The sequence below is a fragment of the Anomalospiza imberbis genome, chromosome Z, assembly GCF_031753505.1.
Source record: "Anomalospiza imberbis isolate Cuckoo-Finch-1a 21T00152 chromosome Z, ASM3175350v1, whole genome shotgun sequence".
NCBI classification, from domain to species: domain Eukaryota; kingdom Metazoa; phylum Chordata; class Aves; order Passeriformes; family Viduidae; genus Anomalospiza; species Anomalospiza imberbis.
Genome location: NC_089721.1, coordinates 37,432,712 through 37,451,909, shown reverse-complemented (window position 1 = coordinate 37,451,909; position 19,198 = coordinate 37,432,712). Strand labels below are relative to the sequence as shown.

Sequence of the window (19,198 nt, the reverse complement as noted above, 5' to 3'; positions counted from 1 at the left end):
TCAGGATCAGGCATACTCTGAATTGTCCTAGCCATAATGTGCCATCTCAGAACCCATTATATTCATTTAAAACCACAGCTTTTGTGATATTGGTGCTTTGTTTATTTTATTCTATAAAATGTGCTATTGTTCCAATGCAACTTTTCATGAGAAGCTCCAGCAATTTAGGTATGTGACCTTATTTCAAAAATTACTATGCCTGCTTCTGTCCCACAAAATATCTTATTTTAATTGGATTTGGTGCCTTTAGCACTCTAGCTAGCCTAAATACATGGATCTGAGCTTTACAGTGTTGCATACAAATTAAGTCTGAGCTCTGAGTCAAAGCTCCTTTGACAGTTTGTCAAAAATATTTCAACTTTACAGGACCTTGTGATTCATAAATGGAAATAATTACTCCAAAATACTTATTTTGAGTAAGTGTTACTTGAATTTTTCAAGTACATCTAATAGCTGAGAAGTGTTAAAAGATGCATAGTTAAACACCCTGCTATTTTCAAGACTTCAAGTCAGTTTTCACAACACTTTCAAAGCTCTGGCTGGCTTATACCGTGATATTTTTTGGAAAGGTATCACAGGCACACAACACCTTGAGTAAAACTTAGGTGATATCATCATGAATGCCATGGTATCACAATAAATAAAAAACTAAAGAGAGGAATCAAGAAAATAAGAATGGGGTTGTTCTAAAGATAAAGGATGTGGTTTCCCACTAATTCTTCTTCACATGTTCTCAAACACTCCTGATTACCAATATTTAAATGGTTTAAATACAAAGTTGATTACATTAGTGGTTTGTATTAGAAATGCAGGAATGCTTGTGTTTATGGCCACACAAAAGCATTTTTATAAGCATTCTCAGAGATACTTATTTAAAGAAACTTTTCTTCCTGTCAATATTTCAAGTCATACTCTCAAACCCATTTTGATTAGGCAAGTGTTTTCCATACTCATTACAAATAACAGAGACAACACTTTTGAAATGTTTTCCTATATATCCACAAAGGCAGATGCCTCTGTGTTGGACTAACAAAATTATGCTGCTCAAAACCACAACTCATGAAAATACTTTGTGTCTTTCATTTATTATTTCCTGCCCTTCTCTTCGACCCCCTTTCTTATGCTCCACCTTACTCTTCCCTCTCTGCACACACCAGCTGAACGGGCAACTATGGAGCCAAAACTGACTCTTGAACCTGGTAGGAGTTTTGTACCTGCCCCTGGTGGAAAAATTTCAAAGGAAATGTGATTGAGCTTGAGAAATTTATGGGAGTTTTTAAACCTGTCCTGAATACAGAATAGGGTACTCTCTTTTGCTGGCTTACTTTCATCTTCCCAGAATTATAGGTCTGCTGAATATTCTTCCTCTTTCCATTATCATGGTGTACCTGAGATACCGAAGGTAGGAAAGGAAATGGAACATATTGGCTTTGAGGCAAAGCAGTTTTTCATCCTGCTTCTTGAACATTGCCCACATTTTAGAAGTTAACTTTGTAGAGCTTCTGCTGTGTATCACACATGACATAATAACTGTTCTATGAATTAAACCATAATGAGAATCCATCTCTTCTGGGATGAGATTGCCTGTCTGGCAATATCACTGTGGTTTTCAGTGCAAGGGAATCATAAATGAGACTGAAAACTGCATCTGTTCTCACAGGGTGGTCCTTTTTATTTCCAAGAGACTGCTTTGTGCAGAATGCATTACACAGTGCATGCAAAAATTAAAGTACTTAGGCATTCATCAGTGTGAGAGCGCTGGGGGGTTTGTGTCCAAACCAGCCATAGCACGTGCTACATATCTTGAGGAGCACAGCTTGTAGATTTAGTAGTTCTGAATCTCTTTTTCTTTTTAATTCTTTGGATTTCCTCCCAGTGGCAGCTCAAAACTGTCTTTTCCACCAATTACATCATCACTAAGGAAGGTGGGGAGAGGTAGACAGGGCACTTTCACTCCTGAATCTCCCCTATACCCTCATATTCACTATTTACCTTTGTTTCAGTTACAAGGGAATCTGTAGCTGTGAGAAACATTCAGCAAAGCAGACAGCTTCCCCTTTTAGCTATCAAGGTACAAGATGCTGGGTCACTCCCAGCATCCTGTGGAAGTGGAAGTAAGGGTCCTTTGGATATCTTACTGCTCGACATAGCTCAGAATTATTTCAATCTAATATTATTGTGTTTATTAACATTTCACCTGCAAATTTTCTCATTCCTGTCGCCTTTGCAATCAGTCCCCACAGGTACAGTATTCAAAGTGTATCCCCAGCAGGGATATACTCTGAATATCCTGCAAGCATTTATGGAAGACCACCTTTATTCCACTCTCTTTATTTCACCATTGGAGAACTACTCTGATTCAAGTGTCTTCATTCAAACACTGCAAAAATTTAAAGTATCTACAGTGAGAAGCTAGGAAAATGCTGCTGCTGAAAATGCCATGGGAAACAAGCACACAAGCATCTCACAGACTCACTTGCAAAAAGATGCTACACTGATATTAAGGTTATTTTAGTTCTAAGGAGAATTCCAGACTCTTGGACTTAGTCCTAACTATTTCAGGGAGAGAAAGAGAATCCCCTTTCAGAGAACTGCCACAAAGATAATTAGAGGGCAGGAACACATTTCTTTTATGGAGACACATGATAAAGTAAAGGCTGTTCAGCCTGGAGAAGGCAATGCTCTGGGAGCTTCTTCCAGGACCTAAAGCAGGTCCAGGTGAGGTGGAGATGAACTTCTGACAAGGGCCTGGAGTGTCAGGACAAGAGACAATTTTTTTGTACTGAAAACGGGCAGTGTTTAGACCAATATTAGGAAGAAACTCTTCCATGTGAGGGCGGTCAGGCCCTGGCACAGGTTGCCAAGAGAAGCTGTAGCTGTTCCATCCCTGGAAGTATCAGGCTGGACAGGGCTTGGATCAGCTTGGGACAGTGGAAGGTGTCCCTGTCCATGGCAGGGTTTGTAATAAAATGGATCTTCAAGTTCCCTTCTAATCCAAACCATTCTATGATTCTATGAATCAAGATCTGCCAAAAAAAGAATAAGCATTACTAGATGGAGTTCCTCTGTTTTGGATACCTCTGGAGAATTTGGCACCTCCATGCTCAATTCATCATTAGTGAGTGACCTTAACTGGGCCCATTTACAATTTACAGTTGGGCTGCAGGTGCAGATTCTTAAAAAACTTTTTATCACAGTAACTCCCTCACTGGTGTAATTAATTACTGACATAGAAGGTATTTGTGCAAAAGAGCTCGATCTGTTCCAGAAGACAAGGCCACAGGAAGCCATGCAGCCTCAGAGCACAGAAGCTTCCATGTTCAGAGAAGGCAGTGTTCTTCTCATGGCCCACTGGGGCTCAGCTGTAGGGCTGCACTCACAACCCCTCAGCTGCAATAATACTTGTGATGGACTTCAGGCCAGACCTGGAAAGCACCTCCAAATTCCAGCTCCTTCTTTCAAATTTTCTTACAGTTTAGCATCCAGTCTCCAAAGCAAGCTGATTAACCATACACTAAAGGGTGTCCTTTCTCTTGTATTTCATAGTGACCTCTTCTACTACATCCAACTTTCTACAATTGCACAAGACATTGATTTAAAAAAAAACCCACTGGGTATTAACAGAAAATGGAAGAAAAGGCAGCATAAGCAGCCTTATGGTTATTCTAGAACAAGGTTATTCTCAAAATCTTCCAACATATGCCATACTGACGTTATTCACAATGAATAGAGTAGTGGGTGCATGCACCACTGCATTTTGGCAGACCCAATTAGACCAACTTCAATATTTGTATCTAACTTGTCAAATTGTCTGTATAACTAGTAATAGTTAATAGGGGCTCTTCATTAGCCCAGGCAATCAAGCAGTGATTCATCAGAAGCCAAACTTGCAATAAGTTACATTAGCACCCTGTGCCTCAAGGTTAGAGGATGTGCAGTGCCTGTGGTATAAACAAGCAGAAGGATGTTAAAGTAGGAATGGAGAAGCTTTTCTTCATTGCATTTAGTACAGATTGTTAAATAAAGGGACTGAAAACATTTTCACCACTCTGCAAGAGTTCTTGACATTTTCACTGGCTTGAATCAAGTCTAAGTTTCAACCTTAAAAAGGCTTGAAAAGCAAAAATCTCATTCAAATCAAACAACAGAGAGTCAATCAAATTATTTGTTTCAATAATTCTGAAGAGTTGTTACATTTCATCCATAGTACATGCTATAGATCATGTTTAGTGTCCACACAGGCAAATTCTCAAAGCTGTTCTTTAAATTGAAATGTTTACTTTTACACTTTTTTTTTCTGGTACTGGTAGTCTCGTTGAAAGGGATCTTTATGCTCAACCAGTTTGTGTTTTAATGACTCAAGTATTTTCCTCTGAAAAAGTAATTTTAAAACTATTCAGCCAGCTGTGCTTCTATTGATATGACTGAAGGGTACCTTTTTGCAAGGCTGCTCTTCTGAAACAGTCATCCCATAATCAAAGGATATTGAAGGAGATGTCATATATTAAGTAAAATGGGAGGAAATTGAAGTACCTTCTTCGTGGCACAGGCCTTACAATTACTTTACTGTATCTTGACTCCACTAGAAATAGAGTTTAAAATCATAGTACTATCAGCTACCCAAAAAAAAATTGATTTACAGAGGTACATGTTTGCTCTAGTCATTTCATATCTTTGCATTGTTAGCAATTGCTAGGGCACAGCTTCATTTACTGAATTGTGGACATAGCACATCCAGTGAGTGCCACAAAGGTTCTGAAATCAAATGCCATTCACAACAAAATTGCCCAATTATATCTTTGAAGAGCTGATTGTGTTTGAAAAATGCACATTGTACTTGAAAATAGCAATAGCATGAACACGATGAGGAACATCACATTATTGATGAGATTATTTTGCTGTAAAGGGAAGAGTCAGGCAACTTAGAGCCATCCCATTTTAAGAGAAACATGCTGGGATGATCCCACATCACCCACACTACAAAGTTATATTTCCCACTTAGCTCTCTCTGACTCATTTCTTAAGGATTTTTATCAGTCTCCTTTCAATTCCCTTTTCATTTTCTTCATGACTCAATGAGGAAGACAATACAGTATAAATTAATCCAGTTTTGTCCTCATATAACTCTTCTTCTGAGAAATAATTGTCTTCACAACCTGAGATTGCCTTCATAGCAGAGTGAACAAAAAAAAAAAAAAAAAAAAAAAAAAAAAAAAAAAAAGAAAATAGCACATTTTAATGTAGCAAGGAAGGACACAGGCTCTTTAGGACAGGCAGAAAAGGTGAGGAGGGCTCACCTTCTATGTCAATGACAGCTGGAGTGAAGGGAGCTCTCCTGGGGATGGATGAGGAGCTGTCTGAAATTTAAGGATGATCAAGATTTAAGGAAGGTGAGCAGATGAAAGGTGACTTTATTGCGTTCTGCTCCAGGCCATCCCACAAGGAAGACTGAGGGTATGATTCCCTCTACATGCAAATAAAAGCAGCCTCTCATTTCCAAGCCCTGTTTGTTATAGGGGATTTCAACCATCCTGAAATCTGTTGGAGGGGCAACACAGCAGGAATAAGCAAGCCAGGAGGTTCCTGGAATGCAATAATGATGCCTTCCTTCTCCAAAGAATAAAGGAGAAAGAATGAGAGTAGCAGTGCTCGATCTTGTTCTAACCAACAAGGAGGGGCTGGTGGAGAATGTGAAGCTCAAGGGCAGCCTGGCCTGAAGGGACCATGAAATGTTGCAGTTTGAGATCCTTAGGGCAAAGAAGAGAGGGCATGGAAAGCTCAGTACCTTGGGCTTAGAAGAGCAGACTTTGGCCTCTTCAGGGACCTGCTTGGTAGAGTCCCATCAGGGGAAAAGTGCAGCCCAGTAAAACTGATTGATATTCCAGGATCACCTCCTCTGAGCTCAGGAGCAAAGCATCTCAACAGAAAGGAAGGCAGGCATAAACACCAGAAGGCCTGTGTGGATGAACAAGATGCTCCTGGACAAACTCAAGACACAGAAAGAAAGACTACAGAGGGTGGAAGCAGAGACAGAATGTCTTGGAGGAATACAGAAAGACTGTCTAAGCAGACAAGAATCAGCTTAGGAACCCTGAAAGAAATCAACCTGACCAGGGATGTTGAGGGCAACAAGAAAACCTATAGATGTATTGATGATAAAAGGATGACTGGGAAAAATGTGAGTCTTCTCTGGAAGGAAACAGGAGACCTGGTTACTTGGGACATAGAGAAGATTGAGGTACTCCATGCCTTTTTTGTCTCAGTGTTCACCAGCGAGGTCTCCAGCCACACCACCCAAGTCACACGAGGCACAGGCAGGGACTGGGGGAATGAACTGTCCACTGCAGGAAAAGATCAGGTTCCAGAACATCTATGGAACCTGAAGGTGCACAAACCAGTGGGATCTGATGAGATCCTGAGAGTACTGGCAGATTAAGTGGCTGAGCCACTCTCCATCACTTTTCAAAAGTTGTGGCAGCCCAGTGGTCTTCTCACTGATTGGAAAAGGGAAAACATAACCTCCACTGGTAATAAGAGAGATATGGAAGACACAGGGAGCTACAGACCAGTCAGTCTCCCGTGTGCCCAGCAAGATCCTGGGAACTGTGCTAAGACCCTGAGACAGCCAACATGGCTTCACTGAGAGCAAACCATGCCTGATAAATACAGTGGCTTTCTATGATGGGTTACAGCAGTGGTGGATGAGGGAAGAGCTGCTGACATCATCTACCTGGACTGGTGCAAAGCATTTGACAGTGAAACCCTTGACTCTCAGGGTGGTGAGGCCCTGGCATAAGTTGTCCAAAGAAGTTGTGACTGCCCTGGATCCCTGAAGTGTCCAAGGCCAGGCTGGATGGGGCTTGGAGAAACATGGGATAGTGGAAGGTGTCCTGAACCAGAGTACAGCGTTTGTAACTAGATGATCTTTTAAATTCCCTTCCAACCCAAACCATCTTGTTACTTTATGAAATCTTTAAAACTCTATCCTTCTGCCAAGATCCAAAAGGTGACAGAAAATAAATGAATACAACAGTTAATTTTTTTCCTAATGTTTGTTATAAATTAAAGTTCCATTCTAGGAAAATAGCCTACTCAAAGCAAGGATTCTTAATGGTTTTGTGTGTCTTCAATTAACATATCATTGTTATGTATTTTCCTTAATCCAAACGTAAACCATTAAGTTATTAGAATATTAGTCACCCAACTGAAATGAAAAAGTTGCGTGACTAGTCATGATTTGTCAGTTTTCTGTTTATTATTTATGCATTTTCTAAACAAATTGGCATAAAACAGTAATAGCCCATGACATGGTGGATGCTTGGAGATACCTCTGGCTAGCCCTATCTCCTGGCCCATGCCAAGAGTGGTCGCTCCCTCTCTGCCCCTAGGGTCGGTCTGGGTAGCGGTGTGAGCAGTGCTGCTTGGTACCCTGAAACAGCAAGGCTGCTCTCTGTGGCTGCTGTTTTTAATCTGCGTCGAGAATCCGAGGCGAAGGAATAAGAGGGGACACTTGTATGGGTTCCCAAAAGACTTAACTCTTGAGAGGAGCCAAGGAAAAGCGACAAAGAATACAGGCTTGTACCAACTTAAATATGGGGGAGGTTACAAGGGGAGGATACAAACGTCAACCAACTGCAGGACACCTGGGGAGGAGCACAGAGTGGGGAACACATTATGACAGCCAATGGGGGGCAACAGGGAAGGAGAATAGTTTAAACATACCAATGGGGTTTCAAGAGATACAGGAGAGACACAGAAGATTTTAGGAATAAAGGTAAGACTACAGTGACAGACAAGAGAGGAGGGCAGGGTTTCACTGACTGAGAGGGAAGGATGCAGAATAAAAGGCTGGTCTTTGGGGAGATGGACAGGGAAATGGGAGGGTACAACTCTGGGTTAAACCAAACATGCATGGGGGTCAACCGAAACAAACCATGTTGAACTTACAACAGAAAAACATGTCACCAAAGCCCATAAGCATAAAAAAAGAGATTTTTTTTTTCCCGATGGCTTCTGAAATTTTATATCTACTTTAACTCTGATTAATATCTCTCTGGTGTTCCTGGTTCCCTCGCTTGAAAAAGAATAGGAGTTACCCAATTCTGCATACGGCAAAGATATTAAATGGGTGATTATTACAGGCATATCAAAGGTTAATTGTACAAGAGGACTAGGTAAATGCATTCCAGTTCTGCAAATATTTAAATGTATAAAATGCCCAACTATGTTTAATCAAAAAAGAAATGAAGAGATGATCTGAGAATTCCTGGAAGACTGCTAATTAATGATCCCTTCCTGTATTTAAATCACTATTAATTTAATTCTCAGAAGTATTCATCGTTCAAACATATATTTGACTAAGTAATCATAGAAGGTAGTAATAAGACTTGTGGATTCCCTCATCAATCTTGTATACAACCCCAGATTAAAGGAGTTTAGGAAACCCATGGAATAGATTATGGAAAGAAACATGTCAGATTAGACAGATCCAGACCACAGATATTTTGCATTGAATAGTTATAATTCAGTATTTGTAGACCATGTAATTCCAGAGGCTCTGAAACTCCATGTTTATTCACTAGAAAGGTATCTAGAAATTAGGACGCTGAAATAATTTGGATAATCTTCTTGGTCTAATTTGACTGCTAATTCAGGAGAATATAACTTTCTTCTGGAATCTTAAATCTTTACAATAATCAAGACTCACAGAAATAAATTTCTGTTCTAAATGTAACAGGAAGGTTTGGACATCACAGACACTTACAGAGTTCTCATAAATGTTACTCATACTTCCAGACTTAAGCAAGATTAACAGTATGAGAAGCCAGAATCCATACCATTCCCAAGGATCAAAACACTTGTCTTTTGAACAGGAGTTTTGGATTTTCTTTAAACAAAACAAAACAAAAAATCAACTCCTTCAACTCTTAAATCTTAGAGAAGCTTTAAAATAAATACAGGAAATCTCTTTTCATGAAAGTAGTATTTTTGCTAGTAAAGGGCATCCTTTTGCCACAGTGTCAGTGCTATGAAACCTCTACTTGAGGACACGTGCAAAAAAGACACCTGAGCAATTAGCAATGCTAAAGCTGAAGGGCAACTTGGAGTTTTTTCCCTCAATGCTATTAGCAAAGAGATGGAAGAAGAAAATTACTCAGTTTAATGCAAAACACAGAATGTTGCTCCAATGAGAATCTTCTGAAAGGTGCTAAAACAGTTTCCGTGAGCAAATCTACATACCCATAGGGACAGTGATGATTTCCAAGGAGAGGACAACAGGCAGCAGACTCCTTCCTACTTGAAAGTCAGTGGTAAAATTCTCAGAGGTATCAGTGAGGACAAGATCAGGCCAGCAGCAAATTCTTTTGAAAACTGCATCCTACAAAACCCCCACTGATGGTGTGACTATGCCACACATAAACAGTACCCAGGGAACCCCTTGGAAAACCTCTAGCTAAGTTATAGAGGTGTAGGAAAAGAAACAAAATCAGAAAACAGAGAAACAAAGGGCTGCACACCTTCCAAGCACTACCTTGGGAATTGCTTTCATGTGCATGTTATGAGTAAGGTGTGGATGTTAGCTCATGCAAATGAGGAGGAGTTGTTGAGTGTGGTGGCAAGAGGTTCTCTTGGGGTTGGTGGTTCTTTTGACACATACTTTTGTTGTTCCGCTGTGGTTTTGGACCCTTTTGTGCTCTCCCTTCAATCCTCCCCGGTGCAATGGCTGCTTGGCCGCCCTGGGTGGCAGGACTGCGGGGCCATGTGCGGGAGGATGCGTGCTGCCCCTGAGGGAAGCAGGGGACACGCGCTGCTGGGAGGCCTGGCAGGGTAGCACTGCACCACCAACAAGGAGGCGATAAGAGCTCCACCGATGAAAGGCACGGAATGATGTATAAGGACTGCTCATGAATATTAATGAGGCTGATGCTGCTGGTGGGATCTCAGTCAGTGGGTGTAGAGTGGGGCTGATGGACTGTTCTGCAGGATTCCTGAGAAGAGAGGGGGAAGAAATGCAGCAGCTGCGGGTATCACTGGAAGAGATTAAAATTGCTCTTTGTAAAACATGTACCAAATGCACACAAATAATGATTACCAAGCCAAGCCGGCCGGAATGTGCTGTATTCCATGTTGTCATAAATGGTGGGCAAGCTCTTAAGTGATTTTAGCTTTATTGGAAACAGTCTAGGTAGAGGACTCGTCGGAATGTGCACACACCACTGCTGCTCCCGAGATGGCATGGGGGAGGAAGAGGATGTCTCTAAGTAGACACTTATTGGCTTCAGGTTCATGGTCACTATACTGTTCTTGGGCTGCTGTTAGGGTGACAAAGCCAAAAAGTTCTCACTGGGGTTTTGATGTTGTCTTATGTTTTCTCTGGTCAGAGGTGTTATTTTAATTCTTCATTTGCATGGTGGCTTGTTGTTCTAAGGGTTTTCATTAGGTAATTCTTTTTTGCTAAATTTTATGGGAGTTTCATATTTGCTTATTAGGTGACGTAATCCTCTTCTTTATGATCTTAGGTGGTTCACCATTTTAGATGAGAGTGGGAGCAGCGGGGGCAATACCCAACCGTAAGGCGGATTTACATAATTACAAAACATTCAACAAATAAGTAAGGGGGGCTGACATAACTATGGAATATCTAACAAACAATTTATAACTACCATTGGAACTTTATATTAACTTCTTTAACAATGTATTCTCTACAGTGTGGGCCCGGCTGCGCCAGAGGCAGGCAGGAGCGCGGCAGGGCTGGCAGCAGCGGGTAGAGGCCGCAGAGAGCAGCGGCACAGCCGGGTCCGCTGTGGACGGGCAGGGAGCAGCTGGCCCTGCTGCGTCTCCCGGGCAGCCCTCAGCCGTGTCTGCACCCACAGGGCAGGAGCAGAGGCAAAGGTCAGCCATAGCAGCATCTCACCGTGCCCAGGGCCACAGCACTCCGTGCCCAGCTGCAGCAGGAGCCACTCACCTCTGATGCTCCAGAACTTCCCAAAGAGGAGGGGCCCGGCCCACAAGACACCCTGAAGCCCATCAGCTAGATTAGCTACCGGTGCTTCAAACGGCAGCGCAGATGGCGAAGATTGAGGAGGAGAAGATGGGGCTCTTTCTGGGCCATGCGGTGCCAGCTCTGATTGCTCTGCCTTCTCCTTGAGCCTTTTGGTTCTTTTCCCCAAGTCCTGATATCCATCCTCAAGCAATGGGTCCCAGAGCCCTTTCCAGGGCTGCAATAAAAGCTCCCTCAGCCATGAGAGTTGAAAGAGTTAAAAGACAGTGATAGAGTCTACTCTAAAAAAAAAATTACAAATTTTTCCACCTGTTTGCAAAAGTTGCCACAAATTCTCCAGTTTATTAAAACAAAACAAAACAAAAAAAAGCAGTTCATTATGGAAAGACAGAAATCTCATCTGTTGGGGAAGATGAAATAAGAAAACCTTATAAATATGATTGCCTGGCAAAAGATTTGGAAAATACAGACATTGAGATGAGAACTAGATTTGAAATAGCAAACCTTGACTACTGAATAACTAGAAAACAATAGTATAGCCAGGCTGAAAGCAACCCCCCTTTCTGATTAAACAATGCCCTTTACCTGCAGATAGGTCCAAGGGTCAAATGGAATGCTCTGTCTCACCCCCAATGTATGGTTCATCCCACACCTGTGACCCTCCCCTGAAGTATCAGGTATCTGTGACCCCATTGGCCCAAGTCCTGTTCCAGCCCACCTTGAAGCCCCCTGATAAGGTGTGCCCGAGGGACCGGACGCTCTCTTGGACCTTCCTCTCTTGGACCTTCCCCTGGGACCCTCACCTGGAACCCTCGCCCTCTCTCTCTCTCCCTCTCCCCCTGGGCCTGCCACGAGTTGCACCTGGCAACTCCAAGCAGGGCCTTTCCCCCTTTTAATAAACCATATCTTCTAAGACCTGACTTCAGAAATCTCTCATCCATCCAAACCGTCCTGGAGACCCGCGCTCGTTACACTCATCCATAAAGCATAGGTGGATTTTAGGAAAGAGAGGTGGCCCACACGGTGCTGCTGGCAGAGCCGGCTGCTGCCTACTCAGGGCTCAGGTAGGCACCTGAGCTACCTCGCTGCACGGCCAGAGCCATCTCGATGCTGCAGTGCAGGCCAAAGGCGCCGCTCAGCCAGAAGCTGCAGGATTTGCCGGAGGGCAGCGCCGTGAGCTGGCAGTGGCGCGAGTGCGGCAGGAGCAGCCAGGTTGACGCCAACAACGTTTGCACCCAGCGGGTGACTTTCTCTGGGTCCGAGTATGAGCCCGTGCAGAGGGTGTCCATCAGGTACCACTCCTGATCCCTGGGCAGCTGGCCACCAGAGGCGTGGAGAAAGCACCGGTGCCCCAGCAGCTGCTCCCCGGAGCACAGGCACTCCAGCGCCACACGGATGTGCCTGGCTGGCGGCCGCTTCGTGCTCTCCAGGCTGAAGTAGTGGCCTGGCGGTGGCCGCAGGATGACCAGCGTGCGGTAGGTGCTGCTGTTCTCCTGGACGCTGCAGGCTGTGGGGCTGGTGTCCATCACAGCAGCTGGGTGCAGCTCCGGCGTGAAGTTCCTCTGGGAGAGCACTCGGCAGACAGCGAGGAGCTCGTCCACCAGCTCCTGCAGCACCTTTGTGCTGGGCAGGCCCTGCTGCAGAATCACAGAATCACAGAACAGCTGAGCTTGGGAGTGACCTTTAAGGACCATCCAGTGTGACCCCACAGCAATGAGCAGGGACACTCTCACCTAGATCAGGTTGCTCACAGCCCACTCCAGCCTTATCCTGGATGTGCCCTTTGGAGATGGGCTGGGCACAGCCAAAGTGCTGCCACCCTGCCTGCACCCTTGACCTTCTCATGTTCACTGACCTCCTCTTTGCTGCTGGATCCCGCCTGCCTCCTCCTGCTGGCAGAGCCACGCTTTCTGCTCCTGACCAGACAGCAGCCCATGGCAAGAACCAGAACCAGGGCTGCTGCACCGACCCAAAGAAGCCACTGCTTTTCCAGTGCAGAACAGAGTAGGGCTTCCATGATGCCACTGTTCCCCTCAATATCCTGCAGGAGCCAAATCATCTCCTGGTGCAAATATTCCTCACACTTCAGCATCCATTTGGCATCATCCTTTTCAATTTGGAGATTCACCTTCTGCCCAGCGTGGGTGGCTAACAGGGCCAGGATGAAGGCCACCGTTGGAGACATGGCCTGGTGGGAGAAAGGGGGCTCAGCATGTCTGGCTGGGATGGAGCAGGGGGCTGGTGGCACCTGGAATGCCCCCAGAGCCTCTCTGGGCACCTGCCACGCTGACAGCCCAAGCCCCTCTTCCCCCAGCCCTGAGGACAGTGCCCTGCCCTGAGGGTCCCAGCTCTCACTCTGGCTTTAAACCCCCAGGGCACCTTCCCCAGCCCCCATCCAACCCAGCATTCCCCCTGCGTGTGCACTCACTGGCTGCCAGAATCCAGCTGCCCGCTGCTGCCCCTGGACACAGGTACCAGCGTGACCTGTCCTCTGTGATGTCACAGCCAGCAGAACCATGTCACTCATGTCACAACCAAGCTGGCCGTGCCCCTGCTCACAGCTCCCACTGTCATCCGTGCCCTGGCATGTCACAGCCCCAGAGCCACAACTCCCAGCCCACAAGCCCCAGCCTTGGTCCCCACTGCCGGCCTCAGCGGCTCCTGGGCATCCTCACCCTGGGTGCAAAGCCAGCCACAGGAGCCCCCCAGGGCGCTCTGGATCCAGGCTGCAGACACCCTAAAGCCATCCCTGAAAGGGACATGGATGGGGACTGGAGCTGGATTCCCCAGTGCTCACTACCCCTGACTGCCCTCCAGGTGAACCTAAACCTCACCTGTTGCAATTTGAGCACATTTCCTCTCCTCCTGTCCCTTGTTTCTTGGGAGAAGAAATCCATCCTCACCCAGCTACAGCCTCATGTCTGAGAGTTGTAGAATTTGGGTGGAGCACTCAGCAGCAAACAAAGGGCAAATCAACACCTGAGTGTTGGGGATTTCTTGGCAGTGCCCCGCTGCTCTCTGGTGCAATGTCGCTGCCATGCTTCTGGAAGAACGGGGACGTTTTGCTCAAAGCCTTTCTTGTTTGTTTATCTGTCCCAACTCTGCACACTTAGATATGAGACTGCTGAAGTTCATTCTTGGCAGCACACATGATTCTGGGCTTAACATTCAAATAGCTCCAGTCTTTGGACAGTCCACACCTAACCTGAGTTAAAGCATAGGAATGGTACATTCCTGGGAAGAACACTCCCGCTTTCCCATAAAAATCCCCTCATTTCAGGCTCATTTAGAGTTAAAAGTTTCTTAAAATTTAGAATTATTTTAAGGGAACTGCATTCATATAAAATTACTTTTTTTCACAACATTTCCTATCCAATGCAACTTAAAACTTCCAGTAATTTGGAGAAATAAAGGTGTAGGAGACAACCAACACCAAGAAGGCAGACACTTAGAAATACAGAACACAACAGAAGTCCTTGGAGATGGTTCAATAGAAAATGTCACCAGAGAGACCAGAGCCCAGAGCTGCTCACTGCCACCACAGGGGTTCCTCATTCCCCTGCTGGTTTGTGTCTCATCCCTGATGGGCTCCCTCTGCCCCTTCAGCCAACACAGCCCTGCCTGGAAAGGGCTCTGTGCTCTGGGTGTTCCCAGCTTGCTCCAGACTACATTCTTAGCAGCACTGAAAGAAGAGGTCAAACAAAGAGCTGTTTTCTGTCCCGCCTGGAAACTCTCCTCCTTCAGTGCCACTGTCAGAGCTCCTCCCTCTGTCAGCTTGGCACTGTGCCTGCTGCATCCTCATCCCTGTCCCTTCCATCAGCAGGAACTCCTGCACATCAGCACTCACACTGTCCCACATCATGAACAGAGAGAGCTGTGTCAGAAGAGCAAAGATTGCATTTTCTTGCCATTTATAACACACACAAGAAATATGAGTGACAACAACTGCTTCTTAAACACAATAGAAGATATTCGATTCATGTGAAATTCAGTTAAAGATACAGTCTTGATATCTAAGCTTCCAACTAAATGCACTGGTACTGAGTTTTATGAGTGGCATCTGCGTTTCAACTAGAGTGTGTTTTGTGGTCCAGAAATTTGTTTAGTTTCATTGTTTTATGTCTTTTGGCAAACCATTTGTCTGGAGGGTGGAACATGCCATACACACAGCAAGTCCCCAATAGGAAGACACTCTCAGTTTACCTGAAATCATTAATTTCTAGAGTCAGTTTTGGATGGAAGGTATGTTGAAGGCCAGCCCAGGACACGGTTGGATTTCTGGGCTGCAACTGCAGCACTGTAGAACCTGGTGACATTCCCATGGCCCCCCATGTTGAGTTTGTCCAGGTCCCTCTGGATGGTATCTGATCCCTCAGATGTGTCAACCATACCAGTCAGCCTGGTGTGTGATCTGTGTATTTTTTCCTGGGTTTGGGGATTCTTTGATGGGTTGAATAGTTGAGTTTGGTTCTGTTCTTTAGTGATTATTTTTAAGCACAGCTGCCAGATCCCCATGTATGATCAGTGTCCATATGAACCCTACTTCTGCTATTGTCTCCTCTTGCTCTGACTGGTTTCATGGTCCTTTCCCTTTCTTCCTGCCCTCCTTTTCTATCACTCTTCTCTGCATTCATGCCAAAGTCTCTTTTCTGCAGTCAATTGAATGAATTTAATTGGCTGTAGTTTCAGGTTGTCAGGCACAATTGCAATTTCCTTAGCTCTCTGATAAAGGTGTGGTCAATCTTCCACTTCCGACTCAGTGCAGTCATAATGGGCTGACCTCACTGGCTGACTCTGCTGTCCCCAGGGGATGCATTGTGACACCAAACCCCTCAGGGCTCGAATTTGGGGGAGAGTGGGCTCAGAGTGCCTTGAGCCTGTGAGAAACAAGCTAGTGGGAATTGGCTTTCGCAAAGTATTATATTAATTGATATTAAATATTATAAAATTGTTAATATTAAGATCGTACTATATGTTATAAAGTGGTTAATGTTGTTACAATAGCCTAGTTGTAAAATTGGCTTTCACAAGGATAATATGGTTTCGTGTGGTGTAATGGGGGTTTATGAGTTTGTATTGGACATACTGTTCCTCAACAAACTTTTGAGACACGACCTTAAAAGGGGTAGAATTGCATCTAATGAGGACCGTGCTGACCACAGCGACAAAACTATGTCAGCGATGAAAAGAGTGACATAGGGCAAGACTATTTAAAACCAAAAATAAACATGCATGTAATAAACGGATAGTGCAATGTTGGCTCTCGCAAACATTAAATTTATATTATAAGGTTAAAAGAAGTTCCGTTGAGGTCTGGTGTTTTTATATATGAGTTTTGTAATGTTGAAAGTTTATCTCTGACCATTGGGAAAGTCAAAGCAAGATGGACTGCACAGACTCCAAAAGGCGGGACAAAGGAGGAGCTGGGTTGGAGTGTGCAGGAGTGTGGGGAGGGTCGGCTTACCAGGGTGTTGACGTGGCAATAATGTATATAAGGATTGTTACGGGTGAGGGTGGTGCGCCTCTGGCTGCTAAGCACCCATTGCTGTCCCTTTTTCCTTATTCAGTCCCTTGCTGCGGTTCAATAAACCTTTTAAAATTTTAAGAAGCGAGGTGTCGTTTCTCACAATGCATACAGCTGATGCAATATCAGGTGTATAGAAGGTGGAGCCGCCATTTTCTGCACGAGCCTCTGGCATTTTGCCACGCACCCAGTGCTGTCCCCTTTGCTTTGCTGATTTTTTTATTGTTCTCAATAAAACGTCTATAACTCATTCCCACTTGGGGTCTGGGTCGTTTGTAACAGGCCTGGGCTCCCAGAGAACTACTCCTGGTGGTCGCTGTTCTCAGCCTGCTGTGCCAAGCAGTCGTGGCCATGGAGACTCAGGTGGGAGCTTTGCCCGAGGCCGACAGCCAGACAGGGCATACATAGTATGTTTCTGGCACCTCTGTTTCCACTGCATTGGCCTGTAGAAAAAAGAGAATCCGAATGGAAAAAAAGTGGAAAAAAAGTGTCAGATTTTACTTTTTATAACAGATGCAGGCTTACATCCCACAGTATCACCAAAGGTAAGATTTAATCACATACAGAAACTATCAACTGAAAAGAAACAAGTGCTAAATCTCATAGTCAGGAAGCCACATCTACCTACTTTTTTTAATATCACTCTTCAATAAAATATTCCAGATTGCACTAAGTTCTTATATGACATTTCCTATTCCAATTATTAATTTCACCACTTCTGTTTTAATCTTTAGAGAAAAAGAATTCACCAATTGCTCAGAATTACCACAAACAATGCTCATCAGCAGAACTGTTCCAAAACCACTTTGAATGTTCAAATTATAAACTGACTCTCAGGAAATAGACCATGTTTAATATTCAGTTCTTTCCACTGTCACTTTGATTTCTGAACTGCATCATAACTGACTCTACTCTTTTTTCCATGGGGAAGTGTTAGAAGACTGACTCTCAGGACCAAATTTTGAAGCACTTCTGTCAGTCTCCCTTGGAGGATGTTTTTGTAGTTCACATTTAAGAGACAGGAACTCAAATAACAGACACTCATAATAGCAAATATATACAACTCATATAGAGATATAACAGGTATTGAGATATTCCCCTGGTAAGAGTAATTCCCACTTCAATGGAATTAATTGAATTGCACCTTACAAAGGATATCTTACAAAAATTCAGTAGCAGTACAACAGAAAGAAAGAAAAAAGAAAAAAAGAGAGGGAAGGGGAGGACAGGGAAGGGGAAGGGGAAGGGGAAAGGGAAGGGGAAGGGGAAAGGGAAGGGGAAGGGGAAGGGGAAGGGGAAGGGGAAGGGGAAGGGGAAGGGGAAGGGGAAAGGGAAAGGGAAAGGGAAAGGGGAAGGGGAAGGGGAAGGGGAAGCTGTAGTGCCTTCTCAGCAAGGTGAAAACAACCAAAGCTGAAGTGGCTACATCTTTCATGCCTCCCAACCCATGTGCCAAATATTACTGGAACACTTCTACTTTTATCCACATGACTCCTTTCAGGAACTTTTCAGAGATGTTTTTTCTTGTTTAATTCTGTGCAGAAAAATGAACTCTAGATGGTGTGAGGCAGTATAATTGATGCTTGTGCAGAATGAAGGTGCAGAAGGGCTGGATCATGGAAAGATTCTGTGACATTCCTGTTAAACTTACTTCACGTTTTCAGGTCTTGAGCTTCAAGTGTCGAGAATTTAAAGAGGATTTGCACTCCAAGAAGAGACTACAGAGATAACAGCTATTCCAATTCCTTCCTTGCAGCATGCACACACAAGCACAGAGTGCATCTTGGCTCTGGCCGTGCTAGTGAAAACCTGCCATTCATACAGGCAACTCCGAGGGAAAATTACCACAATAATGCACCTGCAAGTTTACAGGGACAACTACCTAGCTGGTGTACTGAACACAGTGCAAACTGACTGGAACAGAGTGATGCTGCAGATCCAAATGCATTTCTTTTTTTTATCCAGACCTACTCTTCTGTGCCTGGATGTAGAATTTGGGTTTTTTTCACACACTCATTTTGAAGGTGGAGCCCACCATGCTTAAACAAACTAGGAAGATAAGAATTCCTGATTCCAGTGTAAGATTATTTTGCCAGTAAGAGTATTACTGCAACCATTTTGCAGTCTGTGTGTTGTCTGTTAAAAGGATTGCAGAGCTCTTACAAGAGATATATCAGATACTTTCCCTATCTGGCTATGACAGTCCTTTATTATTTTAATCATTCTACATGTTAAATGAGATATTTTTTCCCTATCTTGGTAAACAGAATAATGAAATGTGACAAGAGTCAGCAAGGCAGGATCCTGAGGTCATTGATGTTTCCCAACTGCACAGGACAGAGATACCTGAAGCTCCTCTTCTACCCAGTACTGTTAAATTTCCGTTTGACACAATTTTAACTGATGATGGTGAACCACCTGATGGAAATACAGAACGCAGATTGCTCTGCAAAATGCAGCTTCTGATGGAGGGATGAAGGAGCAGCAGTAGTTTTGTGCAGAGAATACAAGTCTTGCAATCCACAGAAGGTGGTTTCTCATAAGAAAGTAATAAACTTCCTTGAAGAGCATTGGCAAAGAAATCAGGAACTAAATGTGGAGTAAGGAAGGTCTAGGAGAGAAATTAAGGAGAAATGTAAAATGTAATTAATCAGAGAGTCTGTGGGATTGCTGTT

The 19,198-nt window shown here is 44.1% G+C and overlaps 1 protein-coding gene and 1 long non-coding RNA gene across 3 annotated transcripts in view; one reads left to right on the top strand and one right to left on the bottom strand.

The window, feature by feature from the left end:
* LOC137464475 (uncharacterized) overlaps positions 1 to 19,198 on the top strand; it is a 269,516-nt gene that overhangs the window by 43,440 nt on the left and 206,878 nt on the right. The gene's annotated exons all lie outside the window — the stretch shown is intronic.
* LOC137464534 (inositol 1,4,5-trisphosphate receptor-interacting protein-like 1) lies at positions 12,020 to 13,510 on the bottom strand. Of its 2 annotated transcripts, none has more exons than XM_068175918.1 (2): positions 12,858 to 13,510; positions 12,020 to 12,639 (listed from the first exon to the last, which is right to left on the bottom strand). In XM_068175918.1, exons 1-2 carry the CDS (start codon positions 13,185 to 13,187, stop codon positions 12,052 to 12,054), a joined length of 918 nt encoding a protein of 305 aa, XP_068032019.1. In that variant the 5' UTR covers positions 13,188 to 13,510; the 3' UTR covers positions 12,020 to 12,051. The 2 variants fall into 2 exon arrangements, with proteins under 2 accessions (XP_068032019.1, XP_068032020.1); XM_068175919.1 differs by having other exon boundaries at positions 12,020 to 12,636.